This window comes from Pleurodeles waltl, chromosome 6 (assembly GCF_031143425.1).
Source record: "Pleurodeles waltl isolate 20211129_DDA chromosome 6, aPleWal1.hap1.20221129, whole genome shotgun sequence".
Classification (NCBI taxonomy): domain Eukaryota; kingdom Metazoa; phylum Chordata; class Amphibia; order Caudata; family Salamandridae; genus Pleurodeles; species Pleurodeles waltl.
This window is the reverse complement of record NC_090445.1, coordinates 335,045,382-335,062,555: the sequence shown is the minus strand read 5'-3', so window position 1 is coordinate 335,062,555 and position 17,174 is coordinate 335,045,382. Positions and strand designations below refer to the sequence as shown.

Sequence of the window (17,174 nt, the reverse complement as noted above, 5' to 3'; positions counted from 1 at the left end):
TATAGGACTTCAGGGAGGTCAGCGTCTTCTAAAACATCCAGCTCCAGGCTGTACGCTGAGTCTTCTCAGGTTGTGGCTAGCCAATCAATGCCTTGCTTTTCCCCTGGGTCCACAGAGTGGATCCACATTCTTAGATATCTACATTTTGGTTTTCTTTAATAACTTCAAAACGACCAGACAGATTTACAGCAAATTACAAAAAGCACTCTTTCTGGACCAAAATATACCTTTATGCCAAACCTGGTGCAATTCCGTCCAGCGGTTCGGGCTGTAATTGTGTCAGAAATCCCTATGGGAAATGACATAGGGAAAACACGTTTTGGGACCCCCTTATTTCTCATTCATAGTTTAAGGAATCACCCCAAAACTTTCCAAACAGCACCAGAAGTGAGTGGCAAACTTGTTTGAAAAGTTTGTGAAGTTTATATATATATAATATTTTCCATAAAAAACAGTGACGTCGTAGTAGGTGAAATGGTGAAACATAACGTTTCACACTCTAAAAACCACTGAAGTTTACCAGTTGAAGTACCTATAACTTGCACCACCACCGAGCACAGAGTTGCCATAAATTATGCCATTTCAGATGCCATCAGTGATATATCAATCATGTCATAGAACATGTCATAAATGATGTAAAATATGTGAGGTCATAAGAAGTGCATGGTGAAGGTGGAAGTTATAGTTACTTCAGTTAACTATAATTGGTGAATTTCAGTGGATTTTAAAGTTATGTTTCACCTAACTATATTGTCACTTTTCCCTTTGGTTTTTCAGTAAATTTCTCTGTTTTCTTTCTATTGTAAAGTAAGATATCATTAACAGACCTAACTAAAACGCCACTTTAACCTTTGTTTATTCAATTATTATTATTATTTTTAGGTCGAGCGTTCAGCCTGCTGTATACTTTTAATTTGAGCGTTTTCATTTGTTAGTTGCAGTGTCCTTCAAAAATCTTTGCTTGCTAGTGGTCAGTTCTGCCTCTTTGTCCTGCCTTTTTTCACTGTGGGAGCAGCACAAAGTACTGTGCAATTACGCTATGTCCTGTTTATCTCTTCTGAAGGGGACTTTTTTTCTCAGTATTTGCCTGTTTGTCTTACACTGTGGGTGTGTGTTCAGTCCCTCCTCCCCACCATCTCCCTCTGTAAACATAAACCAACAGCAGAGGGGTGCTTTTCCAGGGCCAGTTCACCCTCGCTCTCTTTTTATTTACAGTCTGTGTGGCAAGAAAAGTCCAGTCAGTAATTCACAAGGCTAAGAGCTCCAACTCAAGCAAATCACAAGACCATTGCATTCCAAATGCTCGTTTTAAACATCTTGCTTGTTTCTCGTACTCTGATATATGAAAACCACATATTTTGTGCAAAGTTGAACAGCCTATTTTTCGGACAAATAAATGCTAATAATATCGCTATTTGTAGTAGCAATCCTATCCAATTAACTCAGTTGTATTCATCTCGTAGTGTGTAACTGCCTGCAGACCATATGATATTTAGAGGGAAGTAATCATGTAAAGTGGAACGGCACACTGTAAAATTCTCGGCTCCATCCATTTCAGCTCCACCAACTCACCTTCTTAAAAACAACATGCATAAGTCACCATTCAGTCTCAAATGCTTTGCCCTTTAACTAGAATTTTCTTCTCTACTCCATCGGTGCCCTAAATCTGTGTAATTTTGTACTCAATTTTAAGGCTGCATACTCCCTGGGGGATGCCTTTTTCCCATCGTGTCAGTTGATTTATTTTTGGATAAGAATCAACCCGGAGGCAACGGAGCAGCTGCACGGAGCATTACGCTGCAAAACATTGCTTGTGAAATATGAATATCGTGTTTTTTTTTTTTTTTTTTTTTGCGGGTTGTGCCCTTGAAACGGGCTCTTCCTTCACTTTCTCAGTGTAGCGTCATATGGACCTGTAACTGTAAATATAGGGTGTGGTCAATGTTTCATAAAGGGCAGAATGGGTTAACGAAGGGGTAGTTTATTTAATTTACCAGTGATATGCAGGTTAATCTGTTTTTTGTAAATTGTTCTTTTCCTTCCTGTTCATTTACCATTTAACAGTGCTGTTATGTATACAAAAAAAACAGCACATGGAAAGATCAATTAGGCTGGAAGTTGGCGACATGAATGCTTATCTTTTGTTAGAAGTAAGTATGTTTGCAGCGATTTCATTTGATGTTTCTAAAGGGAAGCAGGTTATACGCGGTTAAAATAATTAGAGTATGCTATTAGCTTATTCTTCAGTCAGCCTTTTTTGTCTGGTCAAATTAGAAGCCAGCCCAACCGAATGGTATACCATTTTAGAAACATTTTCCCTTAGTGGTGACTGTTCAAATGTGGGTCGATGGCCTGTGCTCGAATGTCATCGCGGTCTTGTGGCTGCTAGGTGACCTATAAAGGCAGTTGCTCAGTGCACTTTAGTTCAACTGCTGTCAGAAATGAAATTGACAGTCCATTTGGATGGCATGGGCAGAAATGACAGTAACTGAATGAGCTTCAGCACTTTGCATGCGCTTTGTTGAGGCATACCACAGTATACTTACTTTTAGTCTCACTGTCTGCGTGTGCATTTACTGACGATGCTTGTGTTTGAGGCATTTTATGAAAGGTATTTTAATATAATGCCGCATAACCTACATATAAATGTACTACACACTAATACTTGGTGACAAAGCATGCTTTAGGAGTCTGTGTAAATAGTCCAGAGGCATTTGAGACTGACTTGATATTACGACCTGATAAGAGTGGTCTAACTGAGCATCTTGAGTTGGTATTTTTGTTATTCAGATGGTTTTCTCATGGGTTTGTTACAAATACCGACCTCGAGGTTCAGCTTTGGCAAAGCCTAGACGTTTTTAAAGAAAAGTTGCTAAAAAACAATTCAGATCGAGAGTAAGGCCCACGGGAGAAGTGGCCCTCAGAATAAAAAGTGATCACCATATAGGGAATGTTAGCACTAAAATGAGTTTATATTGGCAGCTGCGAGTGTAACCTGACAGGAAACCACTCACTTTGGAAAAGCATTGTTTTGCCTTTTTTGAGTCCTGACTAAAACAGTAAACAAATCTCATAGCAGCAATAAAAGAATAAAGCAGTAAACAATTAATTTCTGTATACAGTGTTTTTACAAGACCAAGAATTAAATGCTTGTGGATTTAGTGTAATTTTGAGATATAAATTAGTTGCTTCACTAAACTGTTCCCTGGATGCGGATTGATACACCAAATAGGTAAATTATATGTGGGGTGAGAGTAATTCACAAAGGTCCACTATGCATTTTAATTAGTAACAGTAGGTCTTGTGTACTGCTGTGCTGTTAAGCTAGACTTTAAAAGGCCATGCAAATACTTTTCATGCCAAGAAACGAAAGTGTATCTTGCAGAAGTGGAATACACTGTTAGACATTGTAAAAAGAAGGGATGTGGAAGCTTTTTGGATAATGATGGCTCGTGTGACTTGTCATAAAGGAGATGCATTGGATCTTGTGGTGGTGCCCGAAGCTTGATAAGATAAATTGATGAACATATTTTTTTGATAACAGTGACTGAGAGCACCTTCATGCAACTAGGGAGAACTTTTTGAGTTGCATGAACTCCATGTAAGTGGTAAGACATCTGTTCCAACCTCGTTTTAGGTTCAAGTATCTGTAAGTTTTTTGCCCCAGTGGTCGGACAAGATAGTAACCTAACCTGAGCAATGACAATTGCTGTGCCCCTAGAAGGAAGAGATTATTGTCCCTTAACAAAAACATATGAGTACTTTGAAGCTAAATCAAATACACTGATCATGCTTCTGGACATTTTAAGTAAGTTGTTTACTAAGTAGTTAGTTATCAACTAGAGTCGAAGAGTGAGCCAGCCATTGACAATATTTCCACAAATCAGGCAGGTCTTACAAGTGGGTTTTCTACCATGGATTGTTACTTAGCTATAAAACACTGAGATTTTATGACACCTTTTTGGATCTTGCAGAAGATTTTTGTTCCCCTTTTTTATGTGGATTACACCACAATCACTTACCAATCTTCTGGAGGACTACAAAACTATTTAAAGTATAGTTTGGGGCACTGCATCTAAAATTGACCCCCAAAGACCAAAATTATGTAGAAGTATTTTCCAGACGGTTGGAAAATGGTTAGATGAAGGAAGATTGTGTAAGAGGGTTCCCCAAAATTTAAGTGAAATTATCTGCTTTTATTCCAAACACATAGGTGTGTTCTAGACAAGTGTTCAGGTGTGTGAGAGCCCAGCAGTATGTTTTTCTTTATGGGTGTGGGATTGCATCTGTGACCCTTTCGCTGGAAACGATGTAAGTTTGACAGATAGCCTCTGTTTTAAAAAAATATATCCATATCCTGGTTTAAAAGTTGAGTTGATGTTCATATTCTTCAGTGCTTGGAATTTTGTGACTCCCCCTTTTCATTATGACGAAGTGTCAGCAGATTAAAGAAAGTAATCCTAATATATAAAATGGAATCCATCCATGGTTTTAAGAGGGCTTAGAATCCTATACCTAGCTAGCATATGTTTCCAAAATGTTGAGTTTGTGCGGTTATGTGTGAAAGTATGCTCCAGGGCCCCGTTATTGCTTCATGTCAGGACTTAATGATGCAGATTAAGCTTTTACATAAATAAATAACATATTCCGTCACTGATCTGGGGTACTAAAGCAGCATTATTCGCCTGTTTGTTCTCTTCTAGTGTGCACACGTTTCCTTTTTAAGAGGCTTGTTTATTAGACTTGTACTTGCGCACAGTTTTAAGAGGTATGGTGGGCAAGTTTAGGAAGGGTGTGTTGAATCTGAAATCTAGATCTGCAAATTGGGATGGAGAAAATTCTTGCTCTGCTTTTATGTAAATGAGTATTGTCGAAGTGATGACCTTTTTCCTTTTGCGCTCTCTGTTGAGAGATTAGAAGGTGATAATTTAAGCTGGTTATGTGTTGAAGATGCTGATTATCAACAGATGGGAGGTTTTCTTACGTTTATGGGAAGGAGAGTGTGTGGAAGTAGTGGAAGTCGTAGGCAACCTCACACAAGACGCTACGAATGTGTAAACTCCTAAAATGCTTTTGTTAAAGATGATTTGGCTTGTTTTATTTGGTAACATGTTGTTTTATAGTTTTTGATATAGCGTGATTTCATTTTATAAAACATGACGTATTGGAGGTTTTTCTTTTACAGCTACGTTTTAACGGAGAAATCAGAATAAGCTATGTATTACTTTATGTAATGCCAAGGAGCTTGCCTGGGTGCCCCTTTGGAACACTTTGTCCATCAAGAGACAGTTACACACGGTATACATAGTGTTGGAGCATAAGAGGCACTGGATAGTTAGTTGCTAAGGTTGAAGAAGAAATATATTTATTTTATTTTTGCTTTGTGGGTCATTTCAAATTGTGCATGGTCCCACTCCTTCCACAGTACCGTGTTTCTGTGTTCTAGTGAGTGTTAGAATAATTAATGAAACTGGATTTGTTCAAAGAGCAGATGAATTGGCTAGGCTCTGCAGCATTGACGCTGGAAGCGTTCATAGCCTGTGGCCTTTTAATCCAGTAGGGCTAGCTTGTTATTTTGCCACATTTACTTTAGATGGCAGTTTGGCATGGTGTTACTTGATCTAAAGTTGCTGGTTGGTGCACAGTAGTCATTCTTTTCAGCTAGCGTGTTTTCACATTTGCTGTAGAGTACATGATCATTCTAGCAGAAGATTTAGGATGTAATTCTGTGCTTCACTGAGAAGCAGTGAAGTGTTTTTTTAAGTTAGGTTTGGATGTTGCTTTTAACTTTTATGGCGCAGCATGGATGACTTGTTCATGTAAACGCTCAGTAAATATGTTTGGGAAAGCTAGTGTTTTACAAGTCCAGAGTTGTTCTTTCTAGTGCCCCATGACACTCTGACATGCTTCAAGTGAGATTACTTATACAGACTAGATTCTGGACAATAGAGTCTCCCATGTCAGCGCCTTGAATTTAATCTAAGGAGTTTTAGGTCGAGCGCACAAGCGCTCTGACCTGTTGTAATCTATTTGTTTTCATCATGGCCACCACGCGCCCATCATTTTCACTCTTTCGTGGATTTGCCTTTCAAAAATCCTTTGTTATCATTGATAAATGCTTTACGTTTGTCCCTCCTTGGGGCAGTTTGGTTATCACCTTGGACATCGACCCTGTTATATGGATAAGTGCACATTTGCAGATGCGTTTGACTACGAGCAAACTTCTTTTTCCTTTTGTGTTTCTCCTTCGCACTTATGCTCATGACGGCCATGGCGCTTTGAATCAGCTCACTTATGTCAACTGTTTTACTTTTTATTTTCAATTTAACTGTCAAGAAAAGTCTGGTTAGGAATTTACAATGTCAACAGCTCTAACTCGAGCAAGTACAAGACCTGTTGCATTGCAAATGCTTGTTTTTTAAATGTAAGTAAAAATATAATGGGTTGTCATTATAAGTAAGGCAGATCTACTGGTTTCATCAAAGGGTCAGAAAACCAAAACATAAAAGGCAGGCTAACTGGCTTTATGAGGAGGTAAGCACGTAGACATCTATAAAGGAGACTTATTGACTTTGTCAAAGTCACCACTAAATATAGTTAAAGGTACATGTTATAAATGCAAACATTGCAATGTTTAATTATAGTGATGTCACAAAACATTTTCAATAAAGCATTTTGTTTTAAACAACCATAAACGTGCATTTAAATCTTTTTTTAATTTCAATTTTCGTGCCACAAAATGCAGTCATAAAACCAACCACAAGGGGTCCCCATCCTCCAGCTGAAGAGCATAACTGCTTCAGCTTGGAGTGCTTTAGATATAATGGTAAGCACTACTGAGGTCATGGATTAAATGAAACAGAACCCTTACTGTGATTTTTTAAAATGTTGCTTGGGGGCTGCTGCACCTCCCACAACAATTGAAAAGGTGATTGGTGTTGCACCTGCCCTTTCTAGGGGCACCACCAGAGTCACAAAAATCCCAACAGACTCCCCTGCCAGCAGCCATTCTGGTGCGAGCTGTCTTCACTATTTTGCTGTGACTTGGCTAGGATCAGTTTTCCTTTTGCTACCACCAGATGTAGTAATCTAGTTTGTTGCTTTTACATGGCTGGGTACAGCTTTTCCTCCTGCTCCCACTCGGCTGGAGCAATCTACGGTGTCTCAAGATCTCAAGATATGAGATCACCAGGATACTGTGGCTCTTTGGGACACCAGGGCATGGGGTCCCTGGGCCATCAAAAGGCTCACTGAAAGGACTGCAAGTCCCTCTGAATAAAAAAAGATATCAAACCCATGGGATTGGTTGCCTAGGGCTGCAGAAGAGAGGCTGCAAGCCCCCTCCCTATACAAATGACATCAGCTCTGGGGATGTGGTCCAGGTGACCTCCATAAAAAAATCTGTTCAAGAGGATGGGGTCCTTGGTGACTTCATAATGCTCAGGGAGGGAGGCAGCATGTTCCCCCAACTAATAAAATTAACATTGGGACGACTCCTAGTGACTTGGACAACTGCAACGGGCTTCAGATTGTGAAGGTCGAAAGTCCAACATTTAAAAAAAGTTACCATATTAAAAAACCCTCTGGGACCCCCCCCCCCAACCTCCAACCAGGCCAAGGTCCTTATCCCTAACCTGCCCCTATATGTTTTTTTTTTAAGGACAGGGGTCTGAGCTTTCAAATCCTAAAATGGCTGGCACACCATAATTGTTGATGTTGACAGCAGCCAATAAGATTTAGGGCCATATGTACGAACACCTTTTCTCATTGACACAGAATGGGAAAAACCCTTTGCTACATCTGGCCCTTAATCTTTTAATCTGTCAGCCCGTGGATCATCCACGCTCTGAAATATACATACATGTTCAACCTTAATTTCCCTCTACTGAACCATTTCAAACCAAATCCCCGAAAAAAAGCTTTCTAGGCTTTCTTGGCCTGTGCTTGACGGCTCACCCAAAACTTTCCTGGAAAGAGCAGAGATGGATGAGACTTTTTTTGGAAAGTTTTGTGAAGATTCATTACACCCAAAATCTACTTCCCATTAAAATGTTGTCCTAATTGGAACTGCACCGCCACTGGGAAATGTGTATATATATATATATATATATATATATATATACAATATATATATATACATACACTATATACCTTTTTACTCCTGATAGCTGCTCACCATCGAATCACGCTCACAATCTCGCCACTCTGAAGCACAAAGACAGGACTCTGCAGGATAATTATATATATATATGTATATATATATATAATTGTATGTTAAGTTGAACGGGTGCAGGTCACTTCTAGTGATTCCATGCAGTGAAACATGCAAAAAAAATGTATGTCTTACTCACATTTCCCTATGGAGAGTCATAATGATTGGAGTCATTTAGAGTGTGGCGGGATGTACTTTGCTGCCCTGCGCACATACAGTAATCCATATTTAGAGATTTATTTTCGCCTGCAGAGGTCTTCTGAGGTGCCTCTGCCACTGCGGCTATTCTAAAGGCACTTAAACCTTTATGAGTGGCTACCCTGTTTCATGCAGCCACTCAGCAAACTTTTTTGTTTTACACTAAACAGCTCAAAATTAATGACCCTAATACCCTAGGAGGTTTTTTCCAAGTTGTAGGGCTCTTTTATCTTTTCTGCCCAGCCAGGGTTTTCCTGGAATCATCAGAAAGCCAGCCATAAATTGTGATCGATCTGCAATCTCTGCTCCTCTGGAGACGACAAGCCTCTGATTTACCGATCTCACAGATGCGCTCACTACCCAAAAATGGAGGCATCCATCCTTATTATGGCCACTGTGGACAACAGGGGACAAAAGGACTCCCTTGTGAAAGGTTTGCATCTGTTTCCTGACAAGCTAAATTTGCTGCAGATTGTTGGAGCTCACAAAGTAGTCTGTTAGATCTCCCTGCTGTTGGAAGCACTGTCTCTGAAGGCACAACTTGAGAGCCCTCATGTGCCAGCATGCATGAGTGATCAGGATGCCGATAGGCCAAACCGGTCCAGAAGCATCAGGACAGGAGTAGGCGCACCTGCTTGAAACATATGAATCACGTTGAGAATGTCCTGAATTCTCTGTGGGAGAGGAAATCCTTGGAATAGAGTGGTATCCAGTACGCCTCCATGAACAGGAGCTGAAAATACCAAGATGAGCATGAAATGTTGCCTTTTGCAAGTGGCAAACACCATTTGCCTCATACTGGCAAAAAAAAACTGTGTTTCCTAACCTCCTGAGATTGGCACTTCAACAAACAGCATGTTGTTGAAGATTGTTGGAGATGGTCTGAGGCTGCATGTAAGCACTGCAAACTGTTAGCAAGTGGACCCAAACATGAATCGCAGATACTTCTTTGTGACTTCATAACTGGGAAATGAAAATAGGCATCCTGTGAGTTAAAAGAATCCATCCAGTATTCTGTATACAGCACCAAAAAGAACCTTGTGTAAAAAGAGATCCAACAGCCTGAAGTCTAGGATAGGACCAAGACCGCTATCATTTCTAGAGATCAGGATGTATCAAGAATAGCATTCCTGTCATTTTTTCTGCTCTGACACCAACTCTGCTGCTTTTCTCTGCAGCAAGACTGCCATTTCCTAATGGCGAATGCGCAGGTATTCCTTTGATTGAAGGGGCTGTCAGGGAGGGTGTCTGTGGGCTGCTAGTGGAAGGATAAGGTAGGTCCCTTTTCTTCTATTGGTAAGACCATTGGTCTGAAGTAATGGCCACAGAGACCGGTAGAAAAGAGGCTGCATGTTCTTCATGGCCAAAGAACCATGGCTTCCCTTCTGGTGCCAGAGGATTTCATGGACCTAGAGATGGAGTCAGCCATGTCCAATCCAGGGTGCACCCTGTCCACTGCAAACTACCTCAGAAAAATGTGCTTTTAGGTGATACGGAAGGCTTGAAACAAACATAGGAACCAGATCCTAAAGGGTGTGTGTGTAGCAGTCAAGAAGACATGCTGCATGAATGCATTTTAGTCCTAGACTCCCTGAGGACAAATATTCTTGCTTATTCCCTTTAATTTCTTAAGACTCTATCTGGAGAATGTGTTGGGAATGCCCCCAGGTTTAACGTAGTGCTGGATGAGGCATGAATTACCAAGCTTTCAGGAGAAGGATGAAGGGAAAGAAAGGCTGGATCATTCTGAGCTGTTTTACATCTCCATGCAATAGTCAGTTTCCCAATGGTTTAGTGGTAGGGTGTGATCAGATTTCCTTTACTGTCTCTATGAGAATTTTATTAAAGGGAAGCAGGGATTCAGGTGATGGTGCAGAAGCGTGAAGTATATCATGAACATGTTAGGATGATGCTCTACTGAGGGAAGGGGAAATTCCAGGTCTATTCTACTTTCTTTAAAACTAAATCAAAAGAGGGTACTTCTGTTAGAGCTGGACCTGGGGTTGGACATATATCTATTTCAGGAGAAGAGTCAAGACCACTTAGCTTCATGAAGAGCCGTTTCTATGGAACCTTCATCAATTTGAGTGTGGGCCTGGTCTTGATCTGAGCATAACCCAAAGACTTCATGAATAAGGTCCCAAATGATACTGTTGTGATCCTCTTTGTTCTTATTCTAGGTGCTTTTGCATTCTGCTTCTTGACCTGGGGTAGAGGTGGTGGGGGTAGTATAATTGGGGTGTTGACTATGCCAAAGCAGAGACCAGAATCTGTGTTTGTCATGGTGTTAATCTTGGTGCTGACACAGGAATAGTAGCCAGAGGAGGAGGCAGTGCCAGCATAGCGGATGGAGTCAAAGGAATATTCGGCATTGGAAGGAAGACAAATGGATCCTCAAAAGTGTATACCGCTAGTCGAATGCCGGATGGGACTGCTGCTTTTAGGAATATCCCAAGCATTACTAGAAGAAACAATTCCAGGTCCAGGTCCATACCCTATGCTGTAAACTTGGGGTAAGTCAGCATCAATACTGGCAGGGTCAGTCGGGGTCTTGATGTCCATGTCGGTGGAGTCAGCAAAGCTGATGAAAGAGACAGCTTCACTAACTGTAGTTCTGGTGAACTCTGTGGATGAGGAGAAGCCCTCGGAGGAGTCCTACTCTAGAGTCTGGACCTCCTAGGAGAAGGTCTATTTCTTATGGCAATGTCATATTTCCCTTGAAAAATTTGATGAGGACGAGAAACGTGAAGGGGACCTTAACCATGTCATGGCCTTAGAACAATATCTAGCACGGGAAATACTCTTATGGCAGTCCTTTGCATTTGTCATGAAGAACGTGGGCTATTATTCTTTTACTGCCTTTGGGTACATGCTTAAGCAAAGATCACACCGTGATAAATTGTATTGAGAGCCGAGTCACCAAAGTCATCGTGTGGATGTGTAATATACCTCTGTCCAGCAAATTTTTTACAGGACTTGAACCTTGACTTCTTGGGGGTGACATTATCAACTGCACTGCACTAAATTTGATTCTTCTAAGGGTGAGCTTTGATCAGTATTGAAAAGCATGGAAAAAAGGAACTGCTGAGGTGGCTGCTTTTTGGCTACTGTGATGAGACTACAAATCCACTTCTGACACCGGCGCTGTCAACTGGCATTAGAGAGCTATAGAAAATGTTTCTGGATCTAGACTGCACCTGGAATATTCAAAGGTTAGGATATGCACCAGAATGTTATTCATATTGGGTGCCAAATGTTTATTCTAGATATCTTTTATCTGCTTTCTGCTGACCTGTGTGGTCTTCAAAATAGATTGCTGATCTTGGCTTTGGGACAATGTTCTTTCCAATCCATTATGCACTTTGTTTTTTGCACTTGATAATGAGTTGAGGAGGACATCTTGCAGCCGATTTTCATACAGCGTGGCTTCAGAAGTTGTAGCCCTGTCTTTCTAGCACTTTTAATGTTAAGACCTTCTATTGGTTGACTGGCAGTACCAAATATCTTCAAGATCCTATAACGTATAGGAATGTTATTGCTTGTAATGAAGGGCCTATAGTTAGGATTTTATTGCGGACAGTGCCCTGTAACTTTACTATTTAATTCTATGAATTGTGTGATTATCAAACTGTTCTGTAATTTATTCCTGGACTGTGATTTTACGATATGTAATACTGCCTAGCAAATCTATTTATGATAGTAATTATGACATCCAGTCTCCACGATGCAGATGAGGGAAATCCCCTCTTTTAACGTTCCCCTCTTTTGGATAAACTTGTGATGAAGCACCTTGTCATAAACCTTGGGCCAGATGCAGGAAACGTTTAGCGACTCGCAAACGGCAAAAACTGCCGTTTGCGACTCGCTAAACGCGTTTCCCAATGCAGAAATGCATATTGCGAGTCGGTACCGACTCGCAATATGCATTTCTGAATCGCAAATAGGAAGGGGTGTTCCCTTCCTATTTGCAATTCTGAGTGGTATGCAATACCATTTGCGACCGCATATGCGGTCGCAAATGGTGTCGCAGTTACCATCCACTTCAAGTGGATGGTAACCCACTCGCAAATTGGAAGGGGTCCCCATGGGACCCCTTCCACTTTGTGAATGGACCCAAAAATATTTTTTCAGGTTAGGTAGTGGTCCAAGGTACCACTACCTGCCCTGAAAAAAAAACGAAACTAAAGGTTTCGTTTTTTTTTTTTTAAGTGCAGCTCGTTTTCCTTTAAGGAAAACGGGCTACACTTAAAAAAAAAAACTGCTTTATTGAAAGCAGTCACGAACATGGAGGTCTGCTGACGACAGCAGGCCTCCATGTTTGCGAGTGCCTATACTCGCTATGGGGCCGCAATTTGCGACCCACCTCATGAATATTAATGAGGTGGGTCATTGCGACCCCATAGCGAGTCGCAGTCGGTGTCTGAGACACCGTACTGCATACCAATTTGCGACTTGCAAATTGCGAGTCGCAGGGACTCGCAATTTGCAAGTCGCAAATTGGTTCTTTGCTACATCTGGCCCCTTGTCTTTTATTTGCACCATCAAGTACTTTCAGTAGTTCCCTTGTTTTCTGGCATGTGCCAGCACCAATTCTTTCACACTTTTACTGAAGAAGGCCTTCACCGTCATTTATATGTAAGTGAGCATTTTGCCAGATTCCTCACATTCTTGCAAGACCTGCAGAAATGGCTTGTCTGTTAATTCCAACATGTATCTAGATCCCAAAATATCCACCAGCCTCTTGTTTTCCAGTTGAATGCCTAATGAATCATTAAATGAATTGAATAAATAGGTTTTATTAAGCTAAATGCTGCCCCGCAGTATCCTAGCACTGGCCATAAAAAGCAAACTGTATAGAAAAATCCTTTCACGGACAATAAAGCACCAGATGAAAGGAAAGGAAGGGGAGTTATAAGTCGAGTAGAACAGCCATGTCTTCAACAGCTTCCTCACAGCAGGTTCATTTTTTTCTAGTCTCAAAATGAACAGAAACTGATTCAATTCTGTTTCAGCTAAGACAGACAAGGTTTTGCCTCCTCAAGTAGCCACTCTAAATTTAGGACAATGCAGCAAGTTGGTGTTTGTGGATCTTAGTGTTCTTTGAGTGATATAGCAGGTAGTTCTGTCCGAGAGATACTTCGGATCTGTCTGATGGAAGGCTCTAAAAATCCATGACCAAGGACTTAAACAAGATATGTTTCTGCACAAACAGCCAGTGCAGTTGCCTCAGACTCACAGAGAAGAAGTCTACGTGATAATGTGAGCACTAGTCTTACTGTTGCATTTTGCACTGGGACATCAAGTTGGCCAGACTTTACTCAGAATACATACATTATGCTTGCCCCTGGGCCCACCGACGGTTGTAAAAATACCTTCCCCTAGTGCTTTGAAGGAAACCTGAAGTACTGCTGCCGATAGCGCTATAGCGAGGTGTCTCAAACTGTATTCGGGATATCCTCTGCAATTGTATAAACCTACCTCTACCGGTCTCATTTAGCCTTCAGCGGGCTGTACTCCGCTCACCTATATCAGTGAAGGGTAGTACTTTGCTGATCTATTGAACTACAACCTGTCATAATTAGAGATCCCCGCTTGGTAGGCAGAGCTCTTGGTGCCTTAAGAGGAGCCACCTCCACAGTGCCCCCTCAGAAAGTACTGAAGCATCCCTTCACAAGCTCCTGCAAACTATTTATCAAAAAACATATTCGCAAAGTGGGAGATTGTTCTTAAAAAACTAAAAACGAATGTCTCTTGCACGCTTAATGTTTCTTCCGGTGCATTGGTGTCAATAACCATATTTTTCCTGGGGACTCATACAGCAAATAAATGTTGTCCGAACACCTGCTTTCAATAAGGTGGATGGTGTGATGTCAGCCAAGCCATCAGTCAAAGATTTCTGCCGCTTGAACCGTGGCAATTCCTTCAACTCTAAACAGAGCAGAGGAACCATGGACAGGTTATTCGACCACATTTGTGGCAGAGTGCCACATTCATCAAACTTTAAATAAGCCCCTCTGTCTTTTAAAGGAAGATAGATGCATAACTAGTGGGGGTTGTGTACCATTTACTGTGTCAGTGTCAATCTTGAGCCTATGAGTTATTTACAATTGGCTGGCAAGTCTACCATCAGAGTGTGTCCCCACAGTCAGTAACTGGACCACTTCAGCCAACCCTTGGTCTGGAGGAATTGCCTGGGACACATATGATGGAAACCCATGTCCACTACATCCATGAACACCTTCATGGAATACTTGGGGGACCAAACTGCCCTCCAGCGGGCTCATTCTAGTCCCTTATTTGTTGTCTTGTGAGGAAGGGAGCAGCTTTGCTGTGTTCCCCACTGTTCTCTGCCATACATTCTCAACAGTATTGGTTACCAGTGTAGTGAGGGGCATTACCCTGGATAGTTCCAGCCCACCACATCTAGTTTCTTGAAAGTCTGTGAGGCAACGAGAGAACAAAGACATGATTCAAAGAAATGCAGGGGTTGGACATTTGCCGCTACTGAGCCAGTCGACACACAGCCAGTAAGGCCAGGTTTTGAAGGTCTTTCTCTTCTTCTAAATGTGGGTCAACAAGAGTAAATCCAATGCCATTTTCTTTCATTCATGCTTCATCCCAAAGAGGAAGTCTGGATCTTGGGCTACAACTGAATGCCCAGACCAGGCTCAAATTATACTCTGTTCAACAGTGCCATGCTTGAAAGTCCTAGTATCCCGCCCCTAGTTGGGGTGGGATCTGGGATTTCCGATGAGACATTCTTTGGCAATTTTCTTGATTTCTCTGATTCCTCTTTATCACTCATATAGCCATCTCTCCTTGCTCTTGTTGAACTGATCTTCAGATTTCAGGTTCTGTAAGATTATGGTCTAGATAAAAGCAATATACACATTCTAAGCATGAGCCATCCTCAAAGATGTTCCTATCAGTACCATAGGCACAAGCTTTACTTAAAGCATTCTTTGTCTTCTTAGCTTCCATTTGAAAGTCAAGAAGCATATTCTACTTAGTGCAGGATCAATGTTGAATCCTCAGTCAGGAAAGTCATTTAGCTTAGATATAGTCAAATAAAAAGAGATGCGCTTTTGCAAGACTTACATGCACTACAAGTGCAGTATGACTCTGGATAAGGGAGGTGCTAGAAAAAGGGATCCCTTTAGAAATGGAAATCTGGGAAAAACTTAGCTCATCTGACAATACAAAAAAGTCCCCTTTGTGGGGATTTTACTTAAAGATATAACATGTTTTATGCCTTTTTTTAACTAGAGTATTCCCAGCTTCAAATAGGGTAAAATTCAAAGAGCATGTGAATCAGTAAAATATCCAGCGATGAAGAACGCCTATTTCCTTTCAAAGGATCTTTCTATATGGCTTTCTCTTGTAACAATGCATATGTTTCATTAATCAGATCTTTGTGGTGAGAAAAAGACAGATCGAAAGATGGAAGGGAGTACACTGAATCATCTGTAAGACCCAGCCTGAGTTTACTGCCCTTAAATTTTGCTTGAACATCAACAGGCATCCCTCCACAGGTTATAGGGTTTCCACATTTCTCAAAGAAAAATACCAGCCATTTCTACTTGTTTTCGGATTGTAGAAGGGGCACTTGAAGGTTGCAGAAGATTTTAAAGTTTGTGTAAAATCCTCTGTTTCTTGATAGTGGGAGTTTCTATTTGCTTTAAATTAATTTAGGAATATTGAACCCAACTCTACAATGTTTGACTTTTTATCTTGTATTTGTTACTTTATGTTTTTACCTGTATTGGCATTGAACTACCAGCCAAACCAATGAAATACTATTCCGGTGGCAACCCTACTGGTAAAAACGTACATATATATCCTTTAATTCTTAGAATGTATATACAATATTTAAAAATAGGTATGGTAAACAAATCTATACAATGAATGTCATACAAGATAATTGGTACAGCATGCAATTTCCACAAAACATGTTTATGGATGTCATACATGTCACAAATGGATACAACTGTTACTTATACATTCATATATACTAAATAATTAAAGTTTCCTCTGATTTATGAACTATCCTCATATTGTCTTCTGTAGTCTAGTTTTATATGGAAAACTGATCCATCCACCATACCTCCACTGTCAGACTCTGGGCTGCGTCCTGAATCCAATTTGTCACACGACTGTGCCCGCCGGGAACGCTGGGGCTTTAGTGGGGGAGCCTTCACAGCTCCAGTGGAATCTGTTATAAAAGGTACATAAAAGAAAGTAAAGCGGGAGATTAAGGAAAGGAGAAGAATAAAGTGCATTTCTGAGTACAGTTACCAGAAGTAAAGTTCCTTATCAGTTTTGTAATAGGACATAGAAGAAAATATTCAAAGATCTTGACCAAGACTACAACTGAAGTTTACACCAATACAGAAGAAAGAACATGTGTACAATTATCAATAAGAGAATCTTCAGCATTAAGGAGATTGGAAGCTTTGCATGATTGCAAGGGACATCTAAGACCATTTAGGGCTGAAAAGTTACTTATCACTCCTCACTGTTGAATATTCTCAAGTAAAAAAAAAACGTTATAAATAGTACAAGCCTCATTAGTCCTCATCAGGCTTGAATCTGTGGTCAGTGCATTAAACGTGCATAATTGCCCCTGCCAATTGCTCTATACCAGTTCAAAGTTGGTTCCAGGACAGAACAAAGCTTAACACAATCCTAACATTGTAGACCGGATGAAATCTCTAGGACTCATCCAGGGCAAGCAGCTTAACCAATATTCAAAGATTCATTCGTT

At 40.8% G+C, this 17,174-nt stretch overlaps 1 protein-coding gene across 1 annotated transcript in view; it reads right to left on the bottom strand.

Annotated features, from left to right (window-relative positions):
• Positions 1–17,174, bottom strand: part of CARMIL3 (capping protein regulator and myosin 1 linker 3) — a 1,220,401-nt gene that overhangs the window by 18,257 nt on the left and 1,184,970 nt on the right. The window contains exon 39 of the mRNA XM_069238205.1: positions 16,515–16,622. Coding sequence (XP_069094306.1) covers positions 16,515–16,622 — 108 coding nt within the window. The remainder of the gene's footprint in view (positions 1–16,514; positions 16,623–17,174) is intronic.